The 15,959-nt window shown below is 38.6% G+C and overlaps 1 protein-coding gene across 13 annotated transcripts in view; it reads left to right on the top strand.

Annotated features, from left to right (window-relative positions):
- The window catches only part of WDR47 (WD repeat domain 47), a 70,760-nt gene that overhangs the window by 21,495 nt on the left and 33,306 nt on the right, over positions 1-15,959 (top strand). For 4 of the 13 annotated variants that reach the window (XM_043575746.1, XM_043575747.1, XM_043575751.1 and 1 more), the window contains 3 exons: positions 4,021-4,105; positions 7,064-7,866; positions 12,851-12,974. In XM_043575746.1, the coding sequence (XP_043431681.1) occupies positions 4,021-4,105; positions 7,064-7,866; positions 12,851-12,974 (1,012 nt within the window). Of the gene's footprint in view, positions 1-4,020; positions 4,127-5,031; positions 5,123-7,063; positions 7,867-12,847; positions 12,975-15,959 lie in introns of those variants that run through there. The other 9 variants (XM_043575741.1, XM_043575740.1, XM_043575743.1 and 6 more) reach the window with 4 other exon arrangements.

Below are 15,959 nucleotides of genomic sequence, written 5' to 3'. Positions count from 1 at the left end.
TATGTGTGTGTGTGTGTGTGTGTGTGTGTGTGTGTGTGTATTTTTTTTATGTTCTTTTTTTTTATTTTTGAGAGAGAGAGACAGTGCGTGAGTGGGGGGAGGGGCAGAGAGAGGAGACACAGGATCCAAAGCAGACTCCAGGCTCTGTGCTGATAGCACAAACTCATGAACTGTGAGATCATACCCTGAGCTGAAGTTGGCACTTAACCAACAGAGCCACCCAGGTGCCCCTGTATATATATTTTTTTCAATGTTGATTTATTTTTGAGAGAGAGAGACAGAGCATGAGTGGGGGAGGGGCAGAGAGAGAGAGGGAGACACAGAATCTGAAGCAGGCTCCAGGCTCTGAGCTGTCAGCTCAGAGCCGGATGTGGGGCTTGAATTCACAGACTGCGAGGTCATGACCTGAGCCAAATTTGGACACTTAACCGACTGAACCACCCAGGCGCCACTATTGAGGTATATTTAACATATAAATAACATTATATTAGTTTCAGATGTACAATACAGGGATTGGATATTTGTATATATTGTAAAATTGTGATCACAGTAAGTCTAGTTAACGTTCATCCCCATACATAGTTATAAACACTTTTTTGTGATGACAGTTTTTGTTTTTTTTAATTTTTTTTAAACATTTTTATTTTTGAGACAGAGAGAGACAGAGCATGAACGGGGGAGGGTCAGAGAAAGAGGGAGACAGAGGATCTGAAACAGGCTCCAGGCTCTGAGCTGTCAGCACAAAGCCCGACGCGGGGCTCGAACTCACGGACCACGAGATCATGACCTGAGCCGAAGTCGGAACGCGTGACCGACTGAGCCACCCAGGCGCCCCTTGTGATGACAAATTTTAAGGTCTCTCTTAGCAATTTTCACATGTGCAAAACAGTATTATTAACTATATAATGTACACCATGCTGTACATTACGTTTCCATGACTTACTTTATAACTGGAAGTTTATATCTTGGGACCCACTTTACCCAATCTGCCTACCCTTCCAACTCCTGCCTCTGGCAACAAGATTTTATCATTTGCTTTTAGCAGTTTGATTATGATGTGCTTAAGTGTGGTTTCTTTGTATTTTTCCTGCTTCAGGTTTGCTGTACTTTTTGGATCTGTAAGTTTATATTTTTCATCAAATTTGGGAAGTTTTTGGCCATTACTTCTTCAAATATTTTTTTTAGCCCTTTTCTCTTCTCCTTCTGGGACTCTATGCAGTATTAGATAACTGATATTGTCCCACAGGACTGAGGTGCTATTCATTTTTTTAAAACTATTTTTGTGTGTGGATTGTGAGGGAGACACAGACTCTGAAGCAGGTTCCAGGCTCTGAGCTGTAAGCACAGAGCCCGACGCGGAGCTTGAACTCACAGACTTAAGCCGAAGTTGGACACTCAACTGAGTGAGACACCCAGGTGCCCTTTTATTTTTTTAAACATATCTAGTCACTTTTAAAATATGGGGCACCTGGGTGGTTCAGTAGGTTGAGTGTCTGACTTCGGCTTAAGTCATGATCTCACAGTTCATGAATTTGAGCCTTGCATTGGGCTTTGTGCTGACAGCTCGGAGCCTGGAGCCTGCTTTGGATGCTGTGTCTCCCTCTTTCTCTGCCCTGTCCCCGCTTGCACTCTGTCTCTCTCTTAAAAATAATAAATAAACATTAAAAAAATTTTTTTAGTGTATTCTGCACATTGTGGATTCATTGCTGAGGCTCTGGATTCTGTTATCTGCCTTTGAAAAGTGTTGACTTTTGTTCATGAGGTAGTTAACTTGGTTACACTCCCACTTAGTGGATGCCAGCTGAGATCTTTGTCAGTTAATTAGCCTTCCATCTGTTGCTTTCCCTGGACTCCTTGGAGTCTCCCTTGCATCTTCACATTTTCAGGGACTGCCAAAGATTTTATCTGAGTTTGTACAGTAGATTTTGGTGTATTTTTCATTATGGCTTCCTTTGTGTTTGGATGTCCTCCTGCTTTTCAGCTACTCTTGCAGTACCAAACTTTTTGCTGACTTTTTAAGAAAGTGAAACTGTAGCTTTCTACTTGAGTTTTAGCTCACATTGTGTTGACTGGAGAGTGCCCCCAGCTGGAAGACCTTATACCCTTGAATCTCACTCCAAAGGTTTTTTATCCCTGCCCCCACCCCCCCACCCCCGCAAACCTCCCCCCCCCCACCCCCGTCGCCAAAGATTGACTTCCGTCTAGTTGTACCAGCTTTTTGTTGTTCTTCATTACTTTCAAATAGTTACTTTTAAAATTTTATCTACGGTTTATCATTTTATGTGTAGAAAGGTTAGCCAGATAACAAGTGACTCTACCATCAATGGAAGTACAACCTTATATTGTTTTTTGATCATCTGTTCATACCACTGGTGCTATTTGATACCTGTTTGCTTTTGCACATTCTTCATTTATTGGAATAGTATTCCTTTCACCATCTCCTACCATTATACAGCACACACCTGATCATCTTCTGAGAGTCAGCTCTTATAAAACTTGCCTTATACTTTCCACCCCTTCTGATAGAATTGTTTTCACATTCCTTTGAGACTTTGCTGAAACAGTGTACATATTTCATACAACTTATTAGATGACCCTCTTTTTGAAGGCAAGTATTTTGCTTTATTGGACATACATTTGCTACTGTAACAATGGTTGAAAGAATGACTAAAGTTTCATTTTCTTTCAGTCCTTAAAAATAATTTTTCTTTAAGGTGCTTAAAGCATCCAGAATTTTTTATTCTTAGGCAAGTCAAGTAGACCTCTCCCTGAAAAATCTCTGTTAAAAAGCTTTAAAGTTTATGATTATTTTAAGACTTCAGAAATGTTCATTTCTTCCTACTCTTTCAGCCTGATTTTTATTAGACTTTTCTCATGTTCGAAAAGAAAAAAGGACATATTTTGAATAAAATGCAAAATAATAAAACAAAACATAATAAAACAAGACATTTTGAATGTAAAGGATTTTGATTTCATATTAGATTATAATTTTCATCTTTCATAAAACTTGGCTTTTGGTTAGAATTAATATTGGAAATAGAAATCCTTCGAGTACTAAATTGTATTTACTTACTGAAATTATTTTAATTGTGGCTCCAATGTGATAAGCTTTTAAGAATTTTAAGAATTTTGGGGCGCCTGGGTGACTCAGTTGGTTAAGCTTCAGCTTAGGTCATCTTGCAGTCTGTGGGTTCGAGTCCCACATTGGGCTCTGTGCTGACAGCTCAGAGCCTGGAGCCTGCTCCAGATTCTGTCTCCCTCTCTCTCTGCCTCTCCCCCACTCATGCTCTGTCTCCATCTCTCAAAAAAATGAACACATGTTAAAACAAAATTTAAAAAAAATAGTAATTTAAGAATTTTAAGAATTTTTTAAAAGTTTATTTATTTTTGAGAGAGAGAGAGCAGGGGAGGGGCAGAGGGAGAGAGAGAATCCCAAGCAGTCTCCGCACTGTCAGTGCGGAGCCTGACATAGAACTCAGACTCATGAACTGCGAGATCAGGACCTAGGCCGAAATCAAGAGTCAGATGCTCCAAGTGCCCCAAATTTTAAGAATTTTTTGAAAGCAGGGCCATCTGGGTGGCTCAGTTCATTATGCATCCAACTTCGGCTCAGGTCATGATTTGTTAGTTCAAGCCCCACCTTGAGTTCTCTGCTGTCAGCACAGACTCCACTTTGGATCCTCTGTCCTCCTCTCTCTCTGTCCCTCCCCAGCTTGCCTGTGTACGTGTGTGTGTGTGTGTGTGTGTGTGTGTGTACACACACTTGCTCTCTCAAAAATAAACATTAAAAAAATAATTTTTTGAAAGCAAAGGTGGTTATAGTAACTTATAAGGGCATTTGATTTATGAGACATTGGAAAATTAATCTTTCTTAAAAATCTTTTTTTAGAGGAATAATTAGCCCTTTAAGACAAACTTGGTCTGTTTTGCTCTAAGAACCTGGGTTTCATTTCTAATCTTTGACTTTGTCGTAACTCGGCTTTTTAATCATTTTAATGTTTTGTATTTTATTTTTCACAGGTTTCGTTATATTATCCTGAAGCAGAAGTTTTTAGAAGCCTTGTGTGTTAATAATGCAATGTCAGCAGAAGATGAGCCCCAGCATGTAAGATTTTTATTCCTGAAGGTTTGCGCTATAGTCTTGTTTCAGTCATAAGTATTTTATTTACTAAAACAAAAGATTAGTATCATGAGTTTTCAAAGTTTTTATGAGCTGGGATGGAATAAGATCTACTCTTTTGCAGCTGGAGTACTTTCAATCTATAATGCTTTTGAACTTGTTCCAAGATTTAGACACAGACGATAAATGAATGGCTGGCTGGTTGGAGAGTGTGTGCTTTTCCTGTTTAAGGTGATTTAGATTACAGTAGATGTTTGACTTGAAGATTCTACATCATTGCTTCTTTTTTTATTCCAGAAGTGGATTATGTTTACTTCCTCGTTTTGTTTTTTCAGTATTTACATTGATCCGGAGGTGTTTTTTTTCCCTCCAAGTTTTTATTTAAATTCCAGTTAGTTAACTTACAGTGTAATATTAGTTTCAGGTATAGAATCCAGTGATTAATCGCTTACATACAATACCCCAATGATCAGTATAACAACAGAGGTGGTTTTTGATAAAATGTGTGTCTTTATGACAATTCAAATCTAAAGATACTAAGGGTTTTTTTGATTAGAGAGTTATTTTTAAAGTTTTAATTATAGTATTGTTATATCCCAAACCAAGGAAACTTATTAAGTGCCAGTAAGTAAGTGTTCATTGAAATAAACTCAAAAGATATTACAATTACAAAAGATATTACAAAGATATTACAAAGAACTTTCATATATAGTAAGAGAAATGTTTGCCAGACAGTAATGATTATTTTATTTATTAATTTTTGAAATTTATTAATGTTTATTTATTTTTGAGAGAGAGTGACAGAACATGAGTGGGGGCGGGGGGAGAGAGAGACACACACAGAAATCTGAAACAGGCTCCACGCTCTGAGCTGTCAGCACAGAGCCTGATGCAGGGCTCAAACTCCAGCTGTTAGGTCATGACCTGAGCTGAAGTCGGATGCTTAACCCACTGAGTCACCCAGTTGCCCCCACAGTGACGCTTAAATTTGAAAAGAACACTGTAAGTCAAAAGACTTAATTTTTACTTTGTCTTTGTCATTAACCAACTGAATTACTTTAGTTAAATCTCCCTAACTTTTCCCATATGTAAGCTAAAGAAAGGTGAAGTCCATAAACTCTGAGATTCCTTACATCATTAAAAGCTTATGATTTGGGGCGCCTGGGTGGCGCAGTCGGTTAAGCATTCGACTTCAGCCAGGTCACGATCTCGCGGTCCGTGAGTTCGAGCCCCGCATCAGGCTCTGGGCTGATGGCTCAGAGCCTGGAGCCTGTTTCCCATTCTGTGTCTCCCTCTCTCTCTGCCCCTCCCCCGCTCATGCTCTGTCTCTCTCTGTCCCAAAAATAAATAAACGTTGAAAAAAAAATTAAAAAAAAAAAGCTTATGATTTAAGATAATATTCAGTATACAAATTACTGTAATTTTTCTCTCAGCTAAGCTTTCTTTGTTCTGTCTTCATACTAGGTTTTTTTGGTTTGTTTTGTTTTCTTTTGTCTTTGAGAAAGAGAGAGAGAGAGAGCATGAGTCAGGGAGGGACAAAGGATGGGGGCGGAGAGAGAATATTAAGCAGGCTCCACACCTGTCATGGAGCCCAACGTGGGACTCAATCTCATGACCATGAGATCATGACCTAAGCTAAAATCAAGAGTCAAACATTTAGGGCGCCTGGGTGGCGCAGTCGGTTGAGCGTCCGACTTCAGCCAGGTCACGATCTCACGGTCCATGAGTTTGAGCCCCGCGTCGGGCTCTGGGCTGATGGCTCAGAGCCTGGAGCCTGTTTCCGATTCTGTGTCTCCCTCTCTCTCTGCCCCTCCCCCGTTCATGCTCTGTCCCTCTCTGTCCCAAAAATAAAATAAACGTTGAAAAAAAAAATTAAAAAAAAAAAAAAGAGTCAAACATTTAACTGACTGAGTCACCCAGGCACCCCACATACTATTTTTGTAGCAAATTAACTGTAAACTGTAGAGTTCCCCCTCCCCCCCCCCCCCACAGTTTGCTTTCTTTCCCCACACAAATTTCTCCTACAGCAAGTTTAAGAATGACTTTTTTGCTTTTTGGGTAAGCTGGAGTGATAGCAAGCTTCATAAACCATTGAATATTGGCATGCTTCAGTTTTCATTTCTAGAGTGCTCAATTATTCTTGACCTTAAAAAAGTATACATTTGAGAATGATAGTCCAAAGCCTGAACCAGAACAATATTTTAAAAAAATGTTTACTTATTTATTTTGAGAGAGAAAGAGTGCTAGTGGAAGAGGGGCAGAGAGAGAGAGAGAGAGAATCCGCTGACCGCACGGAGCCTGACTCAGGGCTCCATCCCACGAACTGTGAAATCATGACCTGAGCTGAAACCGAGAGTATGTGCTTAACTGACTGAGCCACCCAGCACCCAGGCATCCCTAGAACACTATTTTTTTTATATCTTTTTTTTTTAATGTTTACTTATTTTTGAGAGAGAGAGAGGGAGCACAAGTGGGGGAAGGGCAGAGAGAGAGAAAGGGAGACACAGAATCTGAAGCAGGCTCCAGGTCTGGGGGACACAGGGTCGAACCCACAAACTGTGAGATCATTACCTGAGTTGAAGTTGGATGCTTAACTGACTGAGCCACCCAGGTGCCCCGAACACTATTCTTATAGTAAGAGTTTAATTTGCTAAGTATCCAAATTATTTCGTATTTTTATTTTAATAGTGAAAAAACATTTTAGCTCCTGACTTTAGAGTTGTTACATAGCCTGCAAATTATATGAGTACTCTGTGACACTAGAGTTTATCCTTTTGCAATTAAAGTTTATGAAAGCTTATAAAATATTTGATTAAATATTTTTTAAAACATTTTATAAAATATTTTATAAAACATTTGATTAAATGTATTTGATTAAAATACTCTTGTTTTCATATCTCACAGCATCTTTCTTTGTAGTGATCACTTATATTTTTCTTACAGCTGGAATTTACCATGCAAGAAGCTGTGCAATGTTTGCATGCCCTAGAAGAGTACTGTCCTTCTAAAGATGATTACAGCAAGCTCTGTTTGCTTTTGACTTTGCCTCGTCTGACCAATCATGCTGAATTTAAGGACTGGAATCCAAGCACTGCACGAGTTCACTGTTTTGAAGAGGCTTGTGTCATGGTTGCAGAATTCATCCCTGCTGATAGGAAGCTAAGTGAGGCTGGGTTTAAAGCAAGTAACAATCGTTTATTTCAGCTTGTAATGAAGGGCCTACTTTATGAATGCTGTGTAGAATTTTGTCAAAGTAAAGCAACTGGAGAAGAAATTACAGAAAGTGAAGTACTTCTTGGCATTGACCTTTTATGTGGTAATGGTTGTGATGACTTGGATCTGAGTTTATTGTCATGGCTTCAGAATCTCCCATCTTCTGTCTTCTCTTGTGCTTTTGAACAGAAAATGCTTAATATTCATGTTGACAAACTTCTGAAACCTACAAAAGCTGCATACGCTGATCTTTTGACTCCTCTTATCAGCAAACTTTCTCCCTATCCATCGTCTCCAATGAGAAGGCCTCAATCAGCTGACGCCTATATGACCCGCTCTCTGAATCCTGCTTTAGATGGCCTCACTTGTGGCCTAACCAGTCATGATAAGAGAATCTCAGACCTTGGAAACAAAACGTCTCCAATGTCACACTCCTTTGCTAACTTTCATTATCCAGGGGTACAAAACCTCAGTAGAAGTCTCATGCTTGAGAATACAGAATGTCACAGCATTTATGAAGAATCCCCTGAACGGTAAGTATTTCCTCATAAAAATTAGAAATTATTCAGAGTGTGAGATTGTGTGTGTGTGTTTAATGTTCAAGTCCCTTTAGTTGAAAGTTAGTCCTTAAACTTTATAAAGCATTTCTAAAATAAATTTTGATAATTAAAATTATCAATGAGAATCTTTATTTTTATATCATGTATTATTATTTTGCTTATTATTAAGGCAATGGATGTGCATTGAAGACATTTTGGAAAATGCAGGAGAGTATAAATATGAGAATTAAAATCCCATGTAATCTCACACTTCGATGATGTCTCTTTTATATGAATACATTTTTAAAGATTGGGAATGTACTATATATATTCACATAATTTGCTTTTTAAAATTTGATCTTGAATACTTTCTCGTATTTTTAAACATTTATTGGGATAAATGATTAATGATGTATGCAGTATTCCACTGTATGACTGTTTCATAATTTTACCTAATTCCTCATCATAGGATAGCAGATTATTTCCACTTTTTTCTCCTATATGAATAGTACTGAATATTAAATAGTATTGAATGTGTGTGTGTAAAAATCTCTGATTATTTCCACTCTGATTATTTTTTCTAGTAACTTTTTTTTTTTTTAAGTTTATTTATTTAGTTTGAGAGAGAGCAAATAGGAAGGGGCAGAGAGAGAGGGAGAGAGAAAGAATCCCAAGCAGGCTCCACAGTGTCAGTGCAGAGCCCGATGCAGGGCTCAAACTCACAAACTATGAGATATGACCTGAGCTTGAGTCAGATGCTTAACCGACTGAGCCACCCAAGCATCCCTCTGGTAACTCTTAATATAGATGAAGGAAATAAGGGTTAAAGCCAGCACTCAGTTTTTCTTTCAAACTTGGCATGAAATAATAATTTCCTGGTTAGCAGTTCTTTATTTCAAGAGTTAGAAAGTTCTTCCCTCACTTTCTAGGAAAACCACTGGGACATATGGCTGGTTTCCTATACTCAGAGTTGATACTATGAAGTATGATACTATGAGTAGGGAAGAGGCAGAGAGAGAGGAAGAAAGAGAATCTAAAGCAGGCTCTGCACTGTCAGCACACAGAGCCTGACACGGGACTCAAACTCATAAACCACGAGATCACGACCTAAGCTGAAATCAAGAGTTGGATGCTTAACTGACTGAGCTACCCAGGCACCCCAAGCGTAGGGTGACTTAAGAGTCATCTTATTGCTCTACTTGAAAGATAGAGATGATATCTAGTAATGAAAATGGATGAGTATAACTTAATATCGAAGGATCCTATTATCTAAATCCCAAAGGAATAGAGTCTTGAACATTGGTAGAGACTATCTTAAACTTTTCTTGGACTTTCCAATCTCTTTAAAGAAAATTTTCAGGGGCACCTGGGTGGCGCAGTCGGTTAAGCATCCGACTTCAGCCAGGTCACGATCTTGCGGTCCGTGAGTTCGAGCCCCGCGTCGGGCTCTGGGCTGATGGCTCAGAGCCTGGAGCCTGTTTCCGATCCTGTGTCTCCCTCTCTCTCTGCCCCTCCCCCGTTCATGCTCTGTCTCTCTCTGTCCCAAAAATAAATAAACGTTGAAAAAAAAAAAAAGAAAATTTTCATTGTCTGGTATGTTGGGCTTCAATTCTAAGGGACTGTTGATATTCTTCTGAGGAGAACTGTTGATATTCTTCTGGGTACGTAAGATGATTGGAACTTCTTCGTCAGTATAATGTTTGGACTTGTTCACCAAAGGGATTGTCTTTCTTTTTTTCTTAATTTTTTTTTTTAATTTACATCCAAATTAGCATATAGTGCAACAATGATTTCAGGAGTAGATTCCTTAATGCCCCTTATGCATTTAGCCCATCCCCCTTCCCACATCCCCTCCAGTAACCCTCTGTTTGTTCTCCATATTTATGAGTCTCTTATGCTTTGTCCCCCTCCCTGTTTTTATATTATTTTTGTTTCCTTTCCCTTATGTTCATTTGTTTTGTCTCTTAAAGTCCTCATACGAGTAAAGTCATATGATACTTGTCTTTCTCTGACTAATTTCACTTAGCATAATACCCTCTAGTTCCATCCACGTAGTTGCAAATGGCAAGATTTCATTCTATTCTCCATTGTGTGTGTGTGTGTGTGTGTGTGTGTGTGTGTGTGTGTATATATATATATATATATATATATATACCACATCTTCTTTATCCATTCATCCATCGATGGACATTTGTGCTCTTTCCATACTTTGGCTATTGTTGATAGTGGTGCTATCAACATGGGGGTGCATGTGTCCCTTCGAAACAGCACAACTGTATCCCTTGGATAAATACCTAGTAGTGCAATTGCTGGCTCGTAAGGCAGCTCTATTTTTAGTTTTTTGAGGAACCTCCATACTGTTTCCCAGACTGGCTGTACCAGTTCGCGTTCCCACAAAGGGATGGTCTTTCTAAAGAAAAGAGACACAAAAATCTAGCCAATTCTGACTCTCCATGTGCTGTTGCCTATGTAAAGGAACAGTAGAAATTGAGGAATGACTAAAGACAGAAAGAAGTGGAGTTAAGCTACTAGACCATTATAGAATAAGTAGAGAGGTAAAATGTGACATATTACAATGTGAGTAATACATGTGTTACTAGCTGAGCAGTAGCATAACCAAGAAAATATCTGTCATGCCTGTGAAATTGGAAGACTTAAGAGGCAAAGCAGTGTGGAATAATGAATGGTCTTTGGAGTCAGACTTGGACTTGAGCAAGAGCTTTGCCATTTACTAGTTGTGTGACCTTGGGACCCTTATTACTTAGTCTCTCTGAGCCTAAGTGATCATCTGTATAAAATAGGGTGTTGACTTGCAAAGTGAGATAAAGTTCCTAGCAGAGTGGCAAGCATGTGCATGGTGCTTAGTAAATACAGATTTCTCCCCTTCTGAGTGTCATACTCCTGGTAAAGACAATATGTCAAAAGGGCTGCTAATAGCATGCTATAGGTAAGCTACTGTGCTGTGGATAAAGTATAAAAATTTACTTTGGAAAAACTTAATCTTGTTTTTAAAATTATCTTAGGTGTGAGGTACCTGGGTGGCTCAGTTAGTTAAGTGCCCAGCTCTTGATTTTGGGTCAGGTCATGATCTCACGATTTGTGAGTTTGAGCCCTGCATCCGGCTCTGTGCTTATTATAGTGTGGAGCCTGCTTGGGATATTCATTCTCTCTCTCTCTCTCTCTCTCTCTCTCTCTCTCTCCTTCTCTCTCTCTCCTTCTCTCTCTCTTTCTCTCTCCCCCTCTGCCTTTTTCTCTCTCCCCTTCTGCTTCTTTCTCCCTGTCTGCCTCTCTCTCTCCCCCTCTGCCTCTCTCTGTCTCAAAATAAATAAACTTAAAAATATTTTAGGTGTAATTTAAAAATATTAGTAAGATTATTACACAATTATCTTGAAGATGCCACTTGAAGAAACCTCTTATTTGTGGTGATATACGTTTGAAGTCAGTATTTGTTTAAAAATATTTTGAGTGTCTACTGTGTGCTAGTGTCATGCTGCATTCCGGGGATACAGTGATGGAATTACTATGGTGAACAAGAAGATAAAACACAAAAGAAGGGTTTATAAGAGAGTGTGGGTTTTGTAAAGATAGTTTTTCACTCAAACATAAACAAACTCCAAACAAAAAAGGAAGAAAAATCCGTTGAAAAAAATATAAGCTTTGGCTATTCAGTGTAATGGTCTCAAAATTAAATGGCAAACAAACAAACAAACAAAAAACAAACAAAAAAAACCTAACCTAAAAACATCTCAGGAATGAATCAGCATTGGATTTGGAACCTGACAATCTAGATTGAAATCCTTTTCAATTTTTTGCATATTTACTGGCTATGCAATTTTAGGAAAATCACTTTATTCGTCATCTGTGAAATGAGAGTTACAACTTATTTCACAAGTTACTGTGCAAGTTAAATGAGACAATACATATGGAAATGTATAGATTGCAAAATTAAATGTTACATTATGAAGGTCATTTTATTTTATATATAGTTAATAACTCTTATTAAATCTATCTTGTGGGCATAAAATTGGGCTTCTTATGGGCATTAGCAGGTTACAGCAGAGATTGGTCCTGAAAACTTCTCCAAGTCTTTCTCCTTCCTCTTCTGGGTGCATGTGTATATATGTATGTTGAGGTACTTATCAGTTAGAAAGCTTCTGACCAATGGTGCCTTTATGAAGATGACTATTTAGCTCTGCTTCCTGACCTCTACAACTGTAATTTGTTATGTATTACATACTCTGCCTGGAGAGGCCATTATGAAACCCTCTCATAATCAAATTCCTTCAAGGCAGAAGTCATTTTACTTTTGTATGTGTTCCCATGGTGCCTTGTGCCAACAGGTTATCTGTGTAAGTGTCTGAGGTATTCATCATCTTTGGATGATGTTAGTTATTAAAAATTTTGAACAGAATAACTACGAAAAGTAGAAATTGCTAGTGTTCAGAAGAATATTAGGAACCACCTGACAGAGATGTTAAGCTCACTAACTAGTATACATTAAAAATATTGGAAACATGTATGTTTAGCTTTTATGTTAAGTGCAAATAAACCAAAGAAAGCCTTTTAATAAATAGTTCTTAAATTTTTGTTGAAACATATTGGAGGGGAAAAATTAATGTTTGGGTAACAGAATCACAGATTAAGATTCATAAAGAGAATTTAGGCATTAGGTCATCCAGCTTATTATTCAGTTCAGTTTATAGATGAAGCTGAGCCACAGAGAATGTAAGTGATTTTCCAAAGACCACAAATCTTGTTTTAGACTGGACCCCCCTACCCTCCTGGATTAATAATCCAGTGCTCTTCCATTATAGGCATATTCTATTTAAAAAAAAAACAACATATATACACTTAAGAAAGGAAAATTAAAAAATCTATTTTTGAACATTTGGTAAACATTTAGATTAAATAGTCATTGTTTTAATTAAAATTCACTCCCACCTCTTCCTTTTTGTTTTTTGCACTTTTCTGGAAGAAGTGATACACCTGTTGAGGCACAGCGGCCTATAAGCAGTGAAGTCCTGGGCCAGAGTTCAGTTTCAGAAAAAGAACCTGCAAATGGAGCACAGAATCCAGGACCAGCTAAGCAAGAAAAAAATGAGGTATTATTTAATACATCTAGTGTCTTTTAGAGTTGTTCTCTTTGTAAGAAATAATAGTGTTTGCTTGAGTAAATGTAAATGGAATTTTTTAATATTTGAGAGTAGGTGAGAGAATATCTAGACTTACTAAGTCATTTTCTCCCTTAAGGATATATGGTATCTTTAGTTGTCATGTATTTTGGAGAATTTTTAACAGGTGAATTTATTAACAATCTAAAATACCACAGTTTACATTAATCTTACATATTTCAAGACTCAAGTAATTGAACTCACATTAAATGTGGGTAGCTTGATATGCTCTATATTTTACTAATTAGATGTAATGAACAAGAAATGACATTTTAAAAAAATTTTGTATTTTTTATTTTTGAGAGAAGGAGAGACATAGAGTGAGCAGGGGAGGAGCAGAGAGAGAGGGAGACACAGAATCCGAAGCAGCCTCCAGGCTTTGGGCTGTCAGCACAGACCTCTGAGCTGTCAGCACAGAGCCTGACGCGGGGCTCAAACTCATGAACTGTGAAATCATGACCTGAGCCAAAGTCGGATGCTTAACTGACTGAACCACCCAGGTACCTCAGAAATGACATTTGTAATAGAAAATACTTTTATCCAAGTCTTTCTTTTTTAACGTTTATTTTTGAACGAGAGAGACAGAGTTTGAGCAGGGGAGGGGCAGAGAGAGAGGGAGACACAGAATCCGAAGCATGCTCTAGGCTCCGAGCTATCAGCACAGAGCCCAACGTGGGGCTCGAACTCATGAACTGTGAGATGATGACCCGAGCTGAAGTCGGATGCTTAACCTACTGAGCCACCCAGGCGCCATTTTTATCCAAGTCTTTAGAGTTCTAAATTATTTTTCTGTGGTGTTTTAGAAAGGAAATTGTATTATGAAGGAGATTATAAATTTTATCTTATATATTATGCCACTTAGAAGAAATGAAGAGGTAGTTTTAAAATGTTCAATAATTTTTTTTGTTTTCAACCAAATATTAAGAATGAAGCAGAAAAATTATTGTTAAAAATACATATAAGGGGCACCTGTGTGCCTCAGTGGTTAAGTGTCTAAATCTTGATTTTGGCTCAGGTCATGATCTTACAGTTGGTGGGTTTGGACCCTGTGTTGGGGTCTGTGCTCACAGTGCAGAGCCTGCTTGGGATTCATTCTCTCTCTCTCTCTCTCTCTCTCTCTCTCTCTCTCTTTCTTTCTCTGCCCCTTTTCTGATTATGCTCTCTCTTTCAAAATAAATAAACTTAAAAATATAGGGGCGCCTGGTGGCACAGTCAGTTAAGCATCCAACTTCAGCTCAGGTCATGATCTCATGGTTTGTGAGTTTAAGCCCTGTGTTGGGCCCTGTGCTGATAGCTCAGAGCCTGGAACTTGCTTCAGATTCTGTGTCTCCCTCTCTCTGTCCCTCTCCCTCTCACACACTCTCTCTCTCTCAAAAATAAGTAAAGATTAAAAAAAAAAATTTTAAGGGGCGCCTGGGTGGCTCAGTCAGTTAAGTGTCCGACTTTGGCTCAGGTTGTGATCTCACGGTTCATGGGTTCCAGCCCCACATCAGGCTCTGTGCTGACAGCTCAGAGCCTGAAGTCTGCTTTGGATTCTGTGTCTTCCTCTCTCTCTGTCCCTCCCCCACTTGCACTCTGTTTCTCTCTCTCTCTCTCTCTCAAAAATAAACATAAAAGTTAAAAAAAGTTTTTTTTAATATATTTAAAAATATGTATGAATATGCACCAAACAGTAGAACCCCAAAATCTATGAAGCAAACATTGGCAGAGTTGAAGGGAGAAATGATAGTTGGAGACTTCAATACCCTACCTACTATAATGGATAAAACATCTAAACAGAAGATCCATAAGGATACAAAGTACTTGAACAACACTATAAACCAACTAGACCTAACAGACATCTGTAGAATACTCCAACAATTTTGTTGCTTTGGAGGATGCACCTTTTTAAAAAAAAATTTATTTATTTAAAAAAATTTTTTTTTAATGTTTATTTATTTTTGAGACAGAGAGAGCATGAATGGGGGAGGGGCAGAGAGAGAGGGAGACACAGGATCGGAAGCAGGCTCCAGGCTCTGAGCCATCAGCCCAGAGCCTGACGCGGGGCTCGAACTCACGAACTGTGAGATTGTGACCTGAGCCGAAGTTGGCTGCTCAACCGACTGAGCCACCCAGGCGCCCCCCCCCCCCAAATTTTTATTTATTTTTATTTTTATTTTTTTTTTAATTTTTTTTTTTTTAACGTTTATTTATTTTTGAGACAGAGAGAGACAGAGCATGAACGGGGGAGGGGCAGAGAGAGAGGGAGACACAGAATCGGAAACAGGCTCCAGGCTCTGAGCCATCAGCCCAGAGCCCGACGCGGGGCTCGAACTCCCGGACCGTGAGATTGTGACCTGGCTGAAGTCGGACGCTCAACGACTGCGCCACCCAGGCGCCCCTAAAATTTTTTTTTTTAATGTTTGTTTATTTTTGAGACAGAGACAGAATGTGAGTAGGTTAGGGACAGAGAGAGAGGGAGACAGAGAATCCAAAGCAGGCTCCAGGCTCCAAGCTTTCAGCACAGAACCTGATGCAGGGCTTGAACCCACAAGCTGCGAGATCATGACCTGAGCTGAAGTTGGTCGCTCAACCAACTGAACCACACAGGTGCCCCAGTGCACCTTTTTTTTTTTTTTTTTTTTTACCCAGAGGTGCCCGTATCAGTCTTTTTAGAGGAAGTTGTTTTCTTAGGCCCTCAGGTCAGTGATAGTATTCCAAGTGTTTGTAACTTGTTTTGTGAATATGTGAATATTAACAATATCTGAATACAAATATGTAAATAAAGTGATACTAACAAAAAAAAAGAACACTTCAGCAATAGCAGAATACACATTTTTCAAGATAGACTATATATTAGGACCCAAAACCAATCTCAATAAATTTTAAAAAATTGAAATCACATGAAGTGTCTTCTCTGACCATAATGGGATGAAG

The sequence above is a fragment of the Prionailurus bengalensis genome, chromosome C1 (genome assembly GCF_016509475.1).
Source record: "Prionailurus bengalensis isolate Pbe53 chromosome C1, Fcat_Pben_1.1_paternal_pri, whole genome shotgun sequence".
In the NCBI taxonomy this organism is placed as follows: Eukaryota; Metazoa; Chordata; class Mammalia; order Carnivora; family Felidae; genus Prionailurus; species Prionailurus bengalensis.
Note: the sequence above shows the minus strand (reverse complement) of the source record. Positions and strands in the feature narration are given on the sequence as shown.